The 14342-nt window shown below is 35.2% G+C and overlaps 2 protein-coding genes across 4 annotated transcripts; both read left to right on the top strand.

Moving 5' to 3' along the window:
• The first annotated feature begins 1370 nt into the window (after positions 1 to 1370).
• Positions 1371 to 3980, top strand: CPN20 (chaperonin 20). The gene is made up of 6 exons (XM_022291842.2): positions 1371 to 1529; positions 1749 to 1936; positions 2546 to 2725; positions 2805 to 2960; positions 3391 to 3468; positions 3554 to 3980. The coding sequence occupies exons 2-6, from the start codon at positions 1757 to 1759 to the stop codon at positions 3725 to 3727; spliced, it is 768 nt and encodes a 255-aa protein (XP_022147534.1). The 5' UTR covers positions 1371 to 1529; positions 1749 to 1756; the 3' UTR covers positions 3728 to 3980.
• A 595-nt stretch (positions 3981 to 4575) lies between these two features.
• Positions 4576 to 12592, top strand: LOC111016439 (uncharacterized). 3 transcript variants are annotated; one of them, XM_022291840.2, is made up of 8 exons: positions 4576 to 4855; positions 5371 to 5676; positions 5846 to 5939; positions 10133 to 10251; positions 10323 to 10406; positions 10540 to 10632; positions 10722 to 10779; positions 12260 to 12592. In XM_022291840.2, exons 2-7 carry the CDS (start codon positions 5371 to 5373, stop codon positions 10776 to 10778), a joined length of 753 nt encoding a protein of 250 aa, XP_022147532.2. In that variant the 5' UTR covers positions 4576 to 4855; the 3' UTR covers position 10779; positions 12260 to 12592. The 3 variants fall into 3 exon arrangements, with proteins under 3 accessions (XP_022147532.2, XP_022147533.2, XP_087981204.1); XM_022291841.2 differs by lacking the exon at positions 4576 to 4855 and adding an exon at positions 4897 to 5145; XM_088125078.1 differs by lacking the exon at positions 4576 to 4855 and adding an exon at positions 4897 to 5140.
• The last annotated feature ends 1750 nt before the right edge of the window (positions 12593 to 14342 follow it).

The raw sequence follows: 14342 nt of genomic DNA on the forward strand, positions 1-14342 counted from the left end.
AAAAAACTATTAATAAATAATATTGTAGGTTAGTATTATTATTTTGGTCTAAATATTATTTTAGTGTGAGTATTTTCAAAGTCTCTGTATCTTAAACTTTTGTTTATTTTAGTTTATGTTGATGCAATTTTGAGAAGCTGGTCAGGTTGAGAGTTGGTGAATCGGATCGACCGTCAAATGATCAAGGAGAGTTTAGGTCTAGCTAGGAGAGGTCGTGACTCGATGGGTTGTGAACAAGAGAAGGACGAGATTTTATTGTTTGGAAGACCGAGATAGTTGATATTCTTCACGAGATCTTGGTTTTGAAAGTTGAGGCGAAAATGACCTGCAAAAAGAGAAGGTGAGTGGATGCCGTACCAGCCTATCACACTTTGATGCTTAAATCGAGTTTAAGAGCAGAGAAATAAAGAGTTGTTTGAAAGGAAATGACGTACCTAGAAAGGTCACGAGTCCTTTCTATTTATAGAAAATGTGGTAGTGTGAACGCATGGCGCCAGCATACTTGTGGTTTGCGCTATAACCTGCACTATAACATGACCTATTGAGGCCAACCTATAGGGCGAGCTATAACCGACCCATAATGATAGCTAAAGTGGGGCTAACATATAAGCCGCTCAATATGGCGTGGATGTGGTTGCACACTTATAAGCCGCCCAATATAGGGCAATGGTGGTTGCGTGCATATATGTCGTCCAATATGGCGGGGAGGTGTGTGCAAAAGCCGTCTAATATGGGACGAAGGTGGTTGTGCACCTATAAGTCGTCCAATATGACACGGAGGTGTCTGCACACCTATAAGCCGCTCAACATGGGGTGAAGGTTTATGCACACCTCTAAGCTGTCCCATATGGAATTTTATCTCGACTGGGCTTGTTTTAGCTTGTTCCTCTCGCCCACGCTCGGAATGGATCTTACTTGGGCTCGTGTTTGCTTGGTAAATTCACCCTCAATAGTTTATGTATCTCTGAAACATTTGTTTTGGTTTTTGTATTTTAAAAAGGTGACTATTTTCTATCCCTATTTGTAAAATTTTAACACATACATAATGTAAATTATATAAATTTATTGCTACATCTTAAGAAATTTGGTGAATTGTCATAGAAATGAGATAAAAATAGAAATAAATGAATCAAAATGGTCGCTCAAAATTACAATAACCAAATTGAATATTTTGAAAGTAAGAAAGTAAAATTAGCCAAAGTTTGAAATTAGAATAATTAATATAGATATTTTAAAAGTACACCAATAAAGATAAAACCAAAATTAGAAGTAACAAAATTTTATTTAAATCTATTTTTTTAAGTAATAATACAGGTTATGTAATCGAATATTGCAATTAGTAATATTAAGGGTATTTATTTGTCCACATTATCCAACCAATTTCTAGAAGGGTCTAATTTCTCCGATAAAACCCATTTCCACTGCTGGAGCTGCCTTCAAGTTGCTAGGGTTTATCTTCTTCGTTCTTCCATAATCTTCTATACCGTTGGAGCCGCTTCTTCGAAACCCAATCTTTATCCTTACACAAGGTACTCGCCCCTCTCTGCTTTCCATCTCTATAACATGTTTCTTCCTGTTTTTCGGCATAATTTTACCTCCGTGCTCAAATGTTGTGGCCAATTTAGAATTGTAGAGATTCAATTTTGTTGACTTAGATTCTTTTGAAATTGAGCCCAACTTTTCTTATGCGCGGGATTGCTATCTAATCTTCTCTGTATATGTTTTCTGGATTAACTTTTTGAGGATAGGACGTGAAATGGCGGCAGCTCAGCTCACCGGGTCTTTAATTTCCGCGAGAAACTTGCCATCTTTCAATGGGCTTCGACCTTCTGCGGTGAAATTCTCTCCTTCTGTTGGGCACTTGAGAGTGGGGTGTCTGGCCAACAGATCTTACACTGGCTTGGTTGTCAGAGCTGCTACTGTGGTTGCTCCAAAGGTTTCACACCACTCATTCCTCTATTCACTGTCATTTTGTCTTGTGCCTTTCTTTTTCAGTTTCAGATGAAGCTATGCGAAATTAGTTGCAATACTTCACTCAATTTTAGGTTGTTGTTGATAAGTTCTTTTCTGAGTTGTATGGCTGTGGAGATATGCTTCGATAGTATTTTTCAGGCCAATAATTTTAGTTTCTTCCTTTTTTTCCTTGGGTTTCTCTTAGTTTCTGGTTATGTTATTTTGACGTAATATAATTGAACTGCATTCCCTTATTCCTGGTTCCATGTATCTAACTGCTGTCTCTTGCCATTTTATAGTCTTTTTGGTGGTCAAGTTTCTGATTTGTTGATATTACGTTTTCCACAGTCCAGTATAGTTACCTAATTATGCTCATAACTGCAAGTAGTATGCATCTGTTATAATGTATAAGTTTTCTTCCAACTACCTGTGTTCAACTACCGTGTGCATCTACTAGTCAGTCTTGATTTCTGAAACCAGTTTTGAGTTTATAACCAAATTGCTACGTGTTTCTGGTGGTGTGCATCTCATTTTTTGAACCCACGTATACAAAATTTAATTTGGTGTGTGAATTGCAATGTTTCACTTTCAGTACACTTCAATCAAGCCATTGGGCGATAGAGTGTTGGTGAAGATAAAGGAAGCTGAAGAGAAGACTGATGGAGGCATTCTACTTCCAACGACAGCCCAGACAAAACCCCAAGGAGGAGAGGTTGTTGCAGTTGGAGAAGGCAAGTCGATTGGAAATATCAAAGTGGAAGCTAGTGTAAAGGTATGCATTTATGCATGTTTGGAGATACTTCTAATCTTTTGATGCTGTTAATTCAATCAATGCTTTTTTGATTTGATAGACTGGTGCTCAAGTAGTGTACTCCAAGTACGCTGGCACTGAGTTGGAGTTCAATGGTTCGAAGCATCTTATTTTGAAGGAAGATGACATAGTTGGTATTCTAGAAACAGATGACGCAAAAGATCTTCAGCCCCTCAACGACAGGGTCTTGATCAAGGTTTGTCTCTAATGATAACTACTTTGCTGTTTTTTTTGGAGCAACCCTTGAGAGTAAATAGTCAGATTCTTCCAATATGCATGCTTGAAAATACTGGCGGTGGTCTATCTAAAAATCTTTGTGATTTATATTTTGCAGTGGATAAGAGTGGATATAATGCCATTGATATATGGTTTTGCATTTGCAATTGTTTATCATCTTTTTCTCTAATATAAGTTGGAAAGAGTACTATATGATCTCGAGTATGAGATGTATGATATAATTAAAAGTAGCTATTGAATATAACATTCTTCTCCATCCACCTCAGATATGACTTCTTGACGACAGTAGAGTCTTTCTCCAGGGGCACCTAGAATAACATTCACTATTGTCTGCAAAGGAACATGAAACGTGACAATAATGTAATACTTGTTCTAAAATTTGATCACAGGTGGCTGTGGCTGAGGAAAAAACAGCAGGAGGTTTGTTGCTGACTGAGGCGACAAAAGAGAAACCTTCAATCGGAACGGTCAGTAAGCATGCAAAAGGCACACCCTCTGACTCATTAGAGATTCCTCTGCCGTATGATTGACATAACATTTGCTTTAACACAGGTGGTAGCAGTTGGCCCCGGTCATCTGGATGAGGAAGGCAAGAGGAAACCACTATCCGTTGCAGCGGGAAATAACGTGATGTACTCAAAGTACGCCGGGAACGAGTTCAAGAGCAAAGATGGGTCTGATTACATTGCATTGAGGGCTTCGGACGTCATCGCGGTGCTGTCTTAGTTGTAAACTTATATTTAGACTGATTGGTTTATGTAAAACAAAACCCGTGTCTTTAGTGGTGCTTCTTTGCTTAAAAAGGGGCAATTGAGATGGATTTTGACAGCCGTAGAGGGAGAGGGACTGAGAAATGCAACTGAGATGGAAATTTGGGTAATAACAGGGAATTTGTTTGTTAGATCAGTAAACTGTGACCAGCTTTTGGAATGTTGTGATGTGACATGAAATTATGAAACTTTGAATCTTCCATTGGTAATTCTCACACGGTGTTAGGGGAAGGAGGAAACAACCTCATGAGACTTGATGAGTTAAGGAGGCTTCAACACAGTGACCAAAATTGACTTTGGTATTTATGGGTGTCTAAATCACCATCTTCTACATGGAGACCAGAATGTGACTCTGCTTTTAACTTCTTGGTCCACCAAAACGAGTTATTTTTTATCTAACTGATACATTTTTCCAAATTCCTCTCCAAAAAGGACCGAAAAAAATGTTTTGACAATTTTATGTGGGGTGAATCTGGAAAAAATTTGAAAATATTATTAATTATTTTAAACTTATGGTAAATGTTTATTTGTTAATTTAAATATTTTTTATAAAATTTTTTTATTTTTATAATATTTTAAAAGTATTTTTGTTTTTTAATTAAGTTAAAAATGAATAATATTAATATTAATGATATTTTGTCTGAATAAGTTAAAAATAAAAAAATATTAATATTAATATTAGTCTCATTTAGGATGGAAAGTTGTTTGATATCATTAATTTAACTAAATTATTTCACAAAAATTTGTTTAGGATTGAACGCGATGAAAATGAAAATTTAGGTAAAAATTCACAACGGGTAAATAATATATATTTTTTTTCCTTCCAAAATTTTACCGCAGGCAATCGCAATTCAGTGATCTGATTTTCGTGGTGAGTCGGCGACTGACGAGGCCCCCACTCGGCAATCGAACGATCTTTTCCGGCGCTCCGCAGGCAACATAGAAGCTGTGCCTTCGTGTTTCTTTTTCTGCGCCCGATCACATAATTCTCCATTTTCGCCATTAATTTCTCTCTCGTTTTATCCACTTTCAAGTTTGGGGTGCTTCCAGTTTCCTGTTCAAACAGGATTTGCTTATTATATTGGTAAATTTCATTTCCTGCTTCTACTCCTCCACTGTTCTCGTGTTGGTTCTTTATTGGTCTTTTTTTTAATATAATTATTTCTGGGTCTCTTCTTTTCTGATCACTTCGAGTCCCAGAAACTCAAATTACGTCTGTTAGAGTTCAATATTGCTAGTTTCATTGCGATTCTGATGAGCTTTCCACTCAAATTTTTTTGATTTGGAATATTTCTGAACCATTTACGTAAGGAATTGTGTTTCTTTCTCACGAAATAATTCTGGGGAGCTTGGATTGTTACTGCTCAATGTGAGGTGGTTCTGTTTTCATTTCTGTAAAGTGTTTTTTCTTAAATTTAGTCTCAGTTCAGTACGATTGTTTTATTACTTGTGAAGCTTTTGAAAAATATTCTGTCGGAGGAAAATGTAGAAACCCCAAAACTACGAGGTTTTCAAAGTTGTAGACTAGTGAGGAATTGTTTGATTAATTAGATTTGAAGAATTTTGTAATTAATTCGACTTTGATTTGTGTCAATCCAGATGGGTTCAGACGAGGAGGTTGTGGAAATTAGTAGTTTGGAAAGGGGCCTACTGTCGGAATGCAGTTCTGATTTGGAGCCTGAAACCGATGATGATCCCGTTTTGTATGCAGCTTCCTTCCAAGAAATGGAAGAGAACTTTGTTAAGTATTATACAGCACAATGGGTCCTTTATTCCTTGCTTTTGATTTTCGCATGGGGGATTGGGTTGTTGATGCTGCTTTATCTACCAGTGAGAAGATACATTCTGCGGAAAGATATTCAATCGAAAAAACTTTATCTTACACCAAATGCCATAATCTACAAGGTGACTCTTGGAGCTCAATCTCGCCACCATTTCATTATAGTCTAAACCGTCAATATGCTTCCATTATTCACTCTATCTCTGATCGCTAGAAGATGATCTATTGATTGCAGACAAAATCATTTACTCATTTGTATTGTACCTTAATGAGTTTTTTTTATCTTCATCGCAGGTTACAAGGCCTGTGACTTTTCCATGTTTTGGAGTATTGAAGAAAGAGAAGCACGTTTTATTGCCTTCAGTGGCAGACATTATAGTTGAACAAGGTAAAGTGTTTTTCCAGAATGGTTACTGAATTTAAGCCTCGTATTGACCTTCTATTTCATCATGCAGCAAAATTATTGTTTGTAATAAGATTGAGAAGGAGAAGAAATAATTTATGCGTTTAATTTTCATAGGCAACATGGTTGTTGCTTTATGATTGCTTACAAGTATGTATTCTGTTACTTAGTTGTCAGAATTAACCATACTGGTTAATTTGTGCGAGTTTTACTTTGTGCCTCACCTTCTGACCATTTGAAATGGAAGTCGGTGGCCTTGATGCATAGGTACAACAAAAGAGGAGGACAAATGAAATAATTGGAGAAAAATAGTAAACTGGGTTGTAGATCCAACTACATGTTCTGAAATTACCAGACGAACTCCAGGGATATTTGTTATGGCCGATCATAGTTCCAATTTAGTACAGACTAGAGTCTGAAAGTGAGTATTAAGATACAACTTCTTGGTGGGCCACAATCCACAAGAAGGCTTTTGGAAACTACAGTTGTTTTTTTATTTCACTAGATTGGAAGAATGCGATTGTATAGTTCTCATTGGGGAGGGTTCTCTCTACCCTCCGCCTTTAGGTTGTTCTCGCCTTTTTGGGCTCTTTTGATTTGAATGCATTCTCTTTGTTTCTTATCAAAAAAAAAAAAAAAGGTGAGTATTAAGATTACCTATATACCATGGAACTATAATTGAGTATTGCAAAGTTTGCAAAGTTCTCTCTCTCTCAGTCTCTCTCTATCCTGCGTTAGTGTGCTCAGGCTAGCATGGTGTGACAATGGATAGTTAAATTGAAAACACGGTTGGCCATTGGACACATATGTATAGAATATAGAGTAAGAGATTTATCACTTTATGATAGGCATCACTAAGAAGGTAAAAAGGTAATTTTGGGGTCAACAAGTGGTGGGAAATAGTTTGGAGAAATGCTAAATGTGGTCCCTTCCTAACATGAGTATTTACGATGGGGTAGTGTTTAATGTTTATAATATGGAGGTTAGCAGTTATGAAAAGGCAAATCTACAGTTGATTCTACCTGATTGCATCTCTGACCTATTGCCTAATTTTTGCCCAAAGGACACGATTAGTTCTTTTGGTATGGGGTATTAATAGGCCTGCCCTTATGGGGGCAGAACATGTGGGGAATTAGTTAGAAGATAGATGGTTAGCATGGGCCCTCATAACTAAGTGAGGAAATGAGTGCATTTTTGTTATAAAGGGAAGTGAAGAAAGTTAGGAGTAGTAGGTAGCAGTTTGGGAGAGATAGAGAAGCTCTCAAATTCTCCTGTGTGGTACTGTACTTTGCTTGCTGCTTATTAATGATAATTCCACTTTGATTTTAATATTTGGAGGAAGAAATTTCGCTTAGAGGAGTCAAGTAGGTTTGCGGGTGCTTCCTTTTAGTTGAGCTAAAAACATTGGAACGGTTGGAGGTATTGCATCAAGATTTGTTGGATTCCTGTTGGCTTCCTGGATTCACCGAGTCAAATTTTTTTCAGGAAGGAGGCTAACCAGAATACTTTAGCTTTGGAAATCCACAAACAAGAGTAATTTGTTGAAGTTTTATGGTTGATGAACACTGGCTAAAAAAGGCAATTTTTATCCTGTTTACATGGATGGGAGTTAGGATGGAGGTCATTTTATGGGTGATTTTTTATTTCTTGCAGAACACTTCGATGTTTAAAGGAAGCACTAAGGATCATTATTCCTTTATAGAAGTGGTAATAGCTTGAAGGTTGGAAAAGAGGAACTTGAAAGCATTCTACCTCCCATGGAAAATCTAATTTATGATATGGTTATGGGCAATAGTGGTACCAAGATTTTGTTCCCTTGATGATTGAAATAAAATTTGGGAGGCTATGAAGGAACTTTTTCATGAGGATGGAATGCTTAATGTATTCTTGGAGATAAGGCTAGAGATGCACCAATTAGGAAGAGGTAAGGCCCCTTGGCCAGTAAGGAAGAGGAATGGTTCTCCAGTAAGAAAGAGGCAAGGCTCATCCTATAGGAAGGGGCAAGGCTCGACCAATAAGTAGGAACCAAGGCTCCTCTGTCCAAACTATGACTAGGCTACCGCAGGAGATTCTAGGGTTAAGTTTGAAGCTTGGAATGATTCTCCTCGTATGAAACATTCAGTGATTCTGCTTGAGGATCAATACAAGTATGTAAGTTAACTTCCATCTATGTGGAATTTCAAGAACCTCATTATTATTATAGGTGGAAGATGTGGAAGCCTCATTTAATGCATCGGGAAGATTGTTAAGATGATATATTGTATGAAGGCATATGCTATGATCAAGGAGAATTATTGTGGCTTTGTTTTTGAAGAAGTTGAAATTGAAAATGTTTATGGAAATTGGCGATTGTCTTAGTGAGTAGCTTTAAACTTGAAGTTCTGGGTTTGATGAATGGCCAGATTACACAACGTTTTCTCAAGAGAGGCAACCCTTTAATTTTGTGATGAAGATGAGTCCTTGTCCAATTGATCCTAGAAGAATAAAGGGGATAAGCCATGACAGAAAGCTTTTGAAGAACCAATGGGCTAAAGGTTGGCAAGAATGCAGTGCAAAATTAAACTTGAAGTTCAGAAAGACGGAGGGAAGTCTCAAAATAGTTCTGAAATGGGGCTGAGTTGGATTTGTTGTCTAAGGAATAATTCCAAAATGAATCAAGTGATGAGTTCTTTCCCACTTAGGTTGTTTAAGAGGAACATGAAGGTCAGCGGTGGTTCAATGGGGAATCAAAAAGAAACTTATTCTAGGACTATCCAATAGTACAAACCTGTTTCCTTCATCTGTAAGTGGATAGTTTTTCTGAAGGGATGGTCCTGAATTTGTACTCAAAGGATGAAGGAAACTGGTTTGTCCTATAAGGTATCGAGTGAGAATGCTGCCGCATGAAATAGTTTTTGGTTGGAAAGGCCTTTTCGGAAGTAGGAAACTCTAAATGTGGTTTAGGGGTTGGGTGGTTCAAAAATCACCAGTTCCGAATTGCTTGCAAGTGTTAAAAATATTGGAGCATTATTGTAAAATAACCTGCTGACATTGTTCCACGTCTTTATAGAATGAAAGAATAAATTGTTACCTGAAATAAAACTTTATTAAGGCCTAGTAGACAATCTGATGTTATTCTTGCCTGAACTAACAAGTAATAACCCCTCTGAAGTATTAAGGCTACGAAGACAAGCTGTCCAAACATCAGAAGGGGTATACATGTTTCTCCTGGGTTATGTTAGGCTGCTGCTCCAATTAATTTATGGAAGTGGATTTTTATAATTGTTTTGGTATCATTAGTGGAAGCAAACAACTCTCCTCTTGTAAGGAATTGGTGGAAGCAAGGAAGCACAGTTTATTTTCTAAGGTCAATCTTTCTTTACGGGACTCATCTAGACTATGGACTCCCCAGATGCACCAGATACATATTCAGTATGCCCTGAGGTTCCTGATTTACTTGAATATGGCTTGGTTGTTGCTCAGGACATAGCTCCACATTCTAGGACATGCTCATGGCAACCTATAGTGAGGACAACCTGAGGGACCATCACTTTTTTTTTCTCCCACCATTTTGGATACACGGTTACGTTCTTTCTGATATACCTTTCTCATGTATCAACTTTCTTTTTCTTACTTAACTTTCACTCTTTGTTTGATACAAGTTGAAGGTTGTGTCTTTCAATAGAGATGACTATAAAAAATGCATGATTGATCTCTTCTAGCATTCTTTTTAGGAAATAAAGAAAAAGCATTTCATGAATATGATTTCCTTTTCTTTACTTTTTAGATCATTCTAATCTTTGACCCTTATGTTTTCAAACGTTGGCATGCAACGGTTTTCAACTTTCAAATATGATATTTTACGAATTGGATAGTAGGTTATAATTGAGATTTCTTTACATATACAAATATGTCTTTTTGATAACGTAATTTAATCAACACGTCTTTGTTGTGTCTGTGTTATAAATTTTTGAGGTATAGTTACGTTCCATGTCCGTATCTTCTCTTAGAGTGGAAGTATACAAGTCTACTATTTTTTTACTCCTAAATTCTTATTTTCCACCCTATGGGAAAATGGCATATTCTTTTTTGTATTGAATAGTACTTTACCTCTGTGAGCGTGTTTTTAGTGATGTATTATTCTGTTTACCTTTACGTATGTTCTTCTGGCTCTTAAGATCTCTATCTCACGTTTGCAGGATATCTGCAGTCTCACTATGGAGTTTACTCTCTTAGGATCGAGAATGTTGGCATGAGAAGACCACCTAGTGATGATGTTCAAATTCAAGGAATTACAGATCCAATCGCATTTAAAAAGGTACTTTGTGATATTAATTAACACATTTCCAGTTATATCAAAGAAGATCACCCTCATTATGCACTTTTCAGGCTGTTCAAATGCGTCTTTCTGGTATGAGAAATGATGGCTACTCTTCTCAAATTTCTACAATTGAAGAAGCTCCGAATACAAGGGTAGGTCATTTTCTTTTTGTTCACACACGTCATCCTACATGCAAAGTTAACAGATTTCTACCTCCATTTAATTGCAAATAGACTTCTGCCTGTAAAATGCTGAACATTGACTTTTTTTCTTTATAAATCACAGGCATCCCCATCAAAATCTCAAAAGTACGACCCATATATTTATTCAGGGGAAATAGTACTTCAGAAAGTAGAGGAGGTTGGAAGTTCTGTAAAGGTAACAACTAATTATAGGTATCTGTTTGTTTATAAAAAGTATCATTGATTTCTTTTATATTACTGATTGTATACTTGTGTCTGCTACAGAGAGTTCAAACTTTGATCGAAGAGCAACGGTCTCAAGTGTCTAACCCTTTGGGTTGAGGTAAGTTGATTAAAGAAACCATTGCATTAGGCTGCTGATGTATGCCCACTTTAACAATAATGAAACAAAAGCTTTGTCAAGGGATAAATAAAACAAACAAAAGTTAGGTGTTGAATAGGAAATATTTGCGGTTGACTGGGATTGTGGTGAATAAGTGGCGTTAGCTAAACCATTTATTTGTCGTTCAATTAGCTGGATATCTTTATGTAGTAGTTGGTCTTTCAGTATCTCAAGGTTCAAATAGTGTGTGTACAGTTCGAATTAGCATATCACTGAATCTGGACTTGTCAAGTAAAGAGTAATTGTCATGATGAAATGTAAGAGGATCCAGTAAATTGTCAATTGGCTTTTGGTGTGTAAGTGGCATGTAAATGATATTTGCTACACTGTAATTTGCAAAGACAACATTAGTGAAAAGGGTAGCTTGTTTGGGAATATTTGGGAAGACTGTTTTCAATATGAAAGTAGAGCATAGTTTTTGGCTCAAAAAATTTGTCCATAAGTTGTTTTTGGAAGCAATTTTTTTTTTTATTGGTTAAATTACAAGTTCATCCTCAGTCCTCAACCCTCAAAGTTGTGTCTCATAGGATTAAACTTTAAAAGCATGTCATAAACTTTCAATTTTGAATTTTGTATCTAATAGATCAACTTTACAAGTTCAATAGATGTTGAACTCTCAATTTATGTTTAACAGGTTATTGACTTATTTGAATTTTTTTTTTTAATTCACGAACCTATTAAATACAAAATTGATACAACCCTAGCATTTTGATTTTGTATCTAATAGGTTTGTGACCTTTTACAAAATTTTTACAAAATTGGAAGTTCAAAGACGTATTAAAGACTTTTAAAGTTGAAGAATCTATGAGACATAGAATTGAAACTCCGGAACGTATTAGAAACTTTAAAGTTCAAGAATCTATTAGATACAAAGTTAGAAAGTTTAGGGATCTATTAAACACTTTTTAAAATTTAAGAATCTAATAGGCACAACCTTAAAAGTTTATGGATTATGTGTAATTTAACCTTTTCTTTTTAATTTTAAAAACAATTGTCACAGGAAGAATAGTTTTTAGAAAAACACCCTGGCAATTTTCAATTACGTAGATGACTGGGAACTAATACAGTTTAGCTTATTTATGAACTATTTACTTAGCTTTCTCAGCCTTTGAGATAAGTCTATTCCAGCAGGCCTTAAAAAATACTATCATTGACAAAGTTTATCTTGCTTGAGAAAATATCATGTCTAGATTCTGAGCATCATTTGAAACGCATCGACTGACTAACTTATCCAAGATGGCTTGAACAACTTCTGTTTTGATCAACGTAGTTGTTTTTGTTTTCCAGTTTCCTTGTCAAGCGAAGTACCTGAGCCTTGTACTGCACCTCTATTATTATCATTATTGATTGAATCAACCAAAAAGTATTTGAATTGCATCTGTTTCTAACCCCACTCTGCATATCATTCTTCCTCATTCAGGCATGTCTCTTTTCGACGCTGCTGTCTGAGCATGAGAAGGTGTAATAACAGTCCCGGTTTTATGAGGATTGCGTTGCAAGCCGAGTAAGCTGGAAAATGAAACTGTGTACTCCTAGAAGGATCTCCTCTGTCAAGTCTGAATGAGTAAGATTTGTTCCCAACTCTCTTCTATAGCTGATGAGTCTGAATGACTATCAATTTCCATTAGTAGACTGCTGGTTAAGGCTGTAGTTCTACAAGAAATGTTCTGGTTTTACTCTTCCTTGTATAGATGTATTTTTACCCTTGAAAACTCCAAAGTATATATACAAATGGTTTTGGAAGTTTTTTTTTTTTGCTTTTTCATGTAAATTACCATTATACCCTCTCCTTCCATCCTCTGCACAAGAACTCTCCTTTCAAATCTGCCCACAGTTTGAAAAGAGCCTTACCCCCATGAAGTAAGATGGATAATTTGTTATTGTTATTATTTTGTATTTTTGCTATTATTGAGGATCTGGTACTCTATCAACAATTTATCCAAGTAGGGTTCTTCCATTGTTAATCATACAACTCAGTGAGGAGTGAGGACCACTTGGGCTGTTGATTTAGGGCCTCCTTTTGCTGCATTTGTTGACATTTCCTATTTTCCTAAAGACACATTTTTTAAATTGATTCTTTTTTATATAATTTTTCATTTCTGTTTATTTTTTCTCTTTTCTCAAGAACATTGATGAAAATGCTATTCTATCAAAAAGAAAGAAAAAGTTTACTTCTATAAAGACAGAAAAATGACAATAATTTTGAATATTAGTCTTTGAAACATAATTTTTAAAAATTAAAATTACATTCTTTAGTACAACATGACCAGAAGAAAAATATTAGCCTATCATTTTCCTTTTCCATTGAATTCCCTCTGTACTATGATTGAAAATGAAATTAGATTGAAATGGACTTTGGTCACGTTTATTTAATTGCTATTAGATGTTACTATCGATATGGCAACTTTAGAAGAAAGTGGAGTAAAATGTTTTTCTTTTCTTTGACAACGAATTTAATCAAGAACCCAGGATCTAGTTTGTAAGAATTTTAGTATTTAGATTTTAATTTTAAAATGGATATACTTTATCGAGTTTTTTCTAACCTTTTGCTAGGATCAACAACCAGGACGGGGAGGGGGAAGGGAGTTTTGGGAACAAAGCTGCTTTATAAAGCTTTGAGATAAATTACAAAATCACGAGATGGTTACCTAAATCTTATACATATATATATATATATATATATATATATATATATATTTTTTTTTTTTTAATATAATACATTTTTTAAGGCATTTATGATGACGTTTTTGCCTCTTTATTTTGTATTTTTATTTTTTCGTGAATTTACTTTTTTTAAATATAAAAACAAACCAAAATTTCTGTTTCTTTCTTTATTTTCTATTTTATAATTTTTTTTTTCATGTACATCTCTTGCTATTTGCATCTATGGCATGCGCTATGATATAATATAATATTATTGAAAATATTGGGAGAGGTTTAACATGCTTCTAGTGGCATGCCCTAAAGTTTCTTGATAAGGGGGGTTTTTTTTTTTTGAAAATTTTAGAGCACTATACGGGATTAGGATTAGGATCAATTACGTAGAATCTACTAATATTAAAGAATTTGGGATCTACTAATATTAAAGAATTATTTATAAATATAGAATAAACAATAATACAAAGGGTAGGTACTCTGGTACCTATCGTATACATATTTTTCATGTACTACATACTTATGTGATACATTATGTTATGTTAGTAAGAGTGTGATGGTCATATAAGTTATATGAAAACTTCACGTCTTAATAAATAAATGCATTTTTATTATGAATCATGCTAAAAATCATGTCATTGTATGTGTTTGCGTGTGTGATTAGCCTGCTTTTAAGAAAGCTACTACCCAATTACTTGTATGCTTGTTCTTATTAATTAATATCAAAATTCACATGCCAAAAGCGAGTATAACTCAGTGGTAATTAACATATATCTCAAATCAAATGGTTTTGAGTTCGATCTTCCACCTATTTACTAAAAAATATATTAAAATTCACATATAGGCGG

Source organism: Momordica charantia (genome assembly GCF_013281855.1).
Source record: "Momordica charantia cultivar OHB3-1 chromosome 6 unlocalized genomic scaffold, Mcharantia_2.0 BLBB01000006.1, whole genome shotgun sequence".
Taxonomy (NCBI): domain Eukaryota; kingdom Viridiplantae; phylum Streptophyta; class Magnoliopsida; order Cucurbitales; family Cucurbitaceae; genus Momordica; species Momordica charantia.

Bases quoted from the DNA above. Each gene is read 5' to 3' on its own strand.
- CPN20 (XM_022291842.2), top strand. From the start codon at position 1,757: ATGGCGGCAGCTCAGCTCACCGGGTCTTTAATTTCCGCGAGAAACTTG. The intron at 2,726-2,804 runs GTATGCATTTAT...TTGATTTGATAG, and splicing joins AAGTGGAAGCTAGTGTAAAG to ACTGGTGCTCAAGTAGTGTA. The intron at 3,469-3,553 runs GTCAGTAAGCAT...GCTTTAACACAG, and splicing joins AGAAACCTTCAATCGGAACG to GTGGTAGCAGTTGGCCCCGG.
- LOC111016439 (XM_022291840.2), top strand. From the start codon at position 5,371: ATGGGTTCAGACGAGGAGGTTGTGGAAATTAGTAGTTTGGAAAGGGGC. The intron at 10,252-10,322 runs GTACTTTGTGAT...TGCACTTTTCAG, and splicing joins ATCCAATCGCATTTAAAAAG to GCTGTTCAAATGCGTCTTTC. The intron at 10,407-10,539 runs GTAGGTCATTTT...TATAAATCACAG, and splicing joins AAGAAGCTCCGAATACAAGG to GCATCCCCATCAAAATCTCA.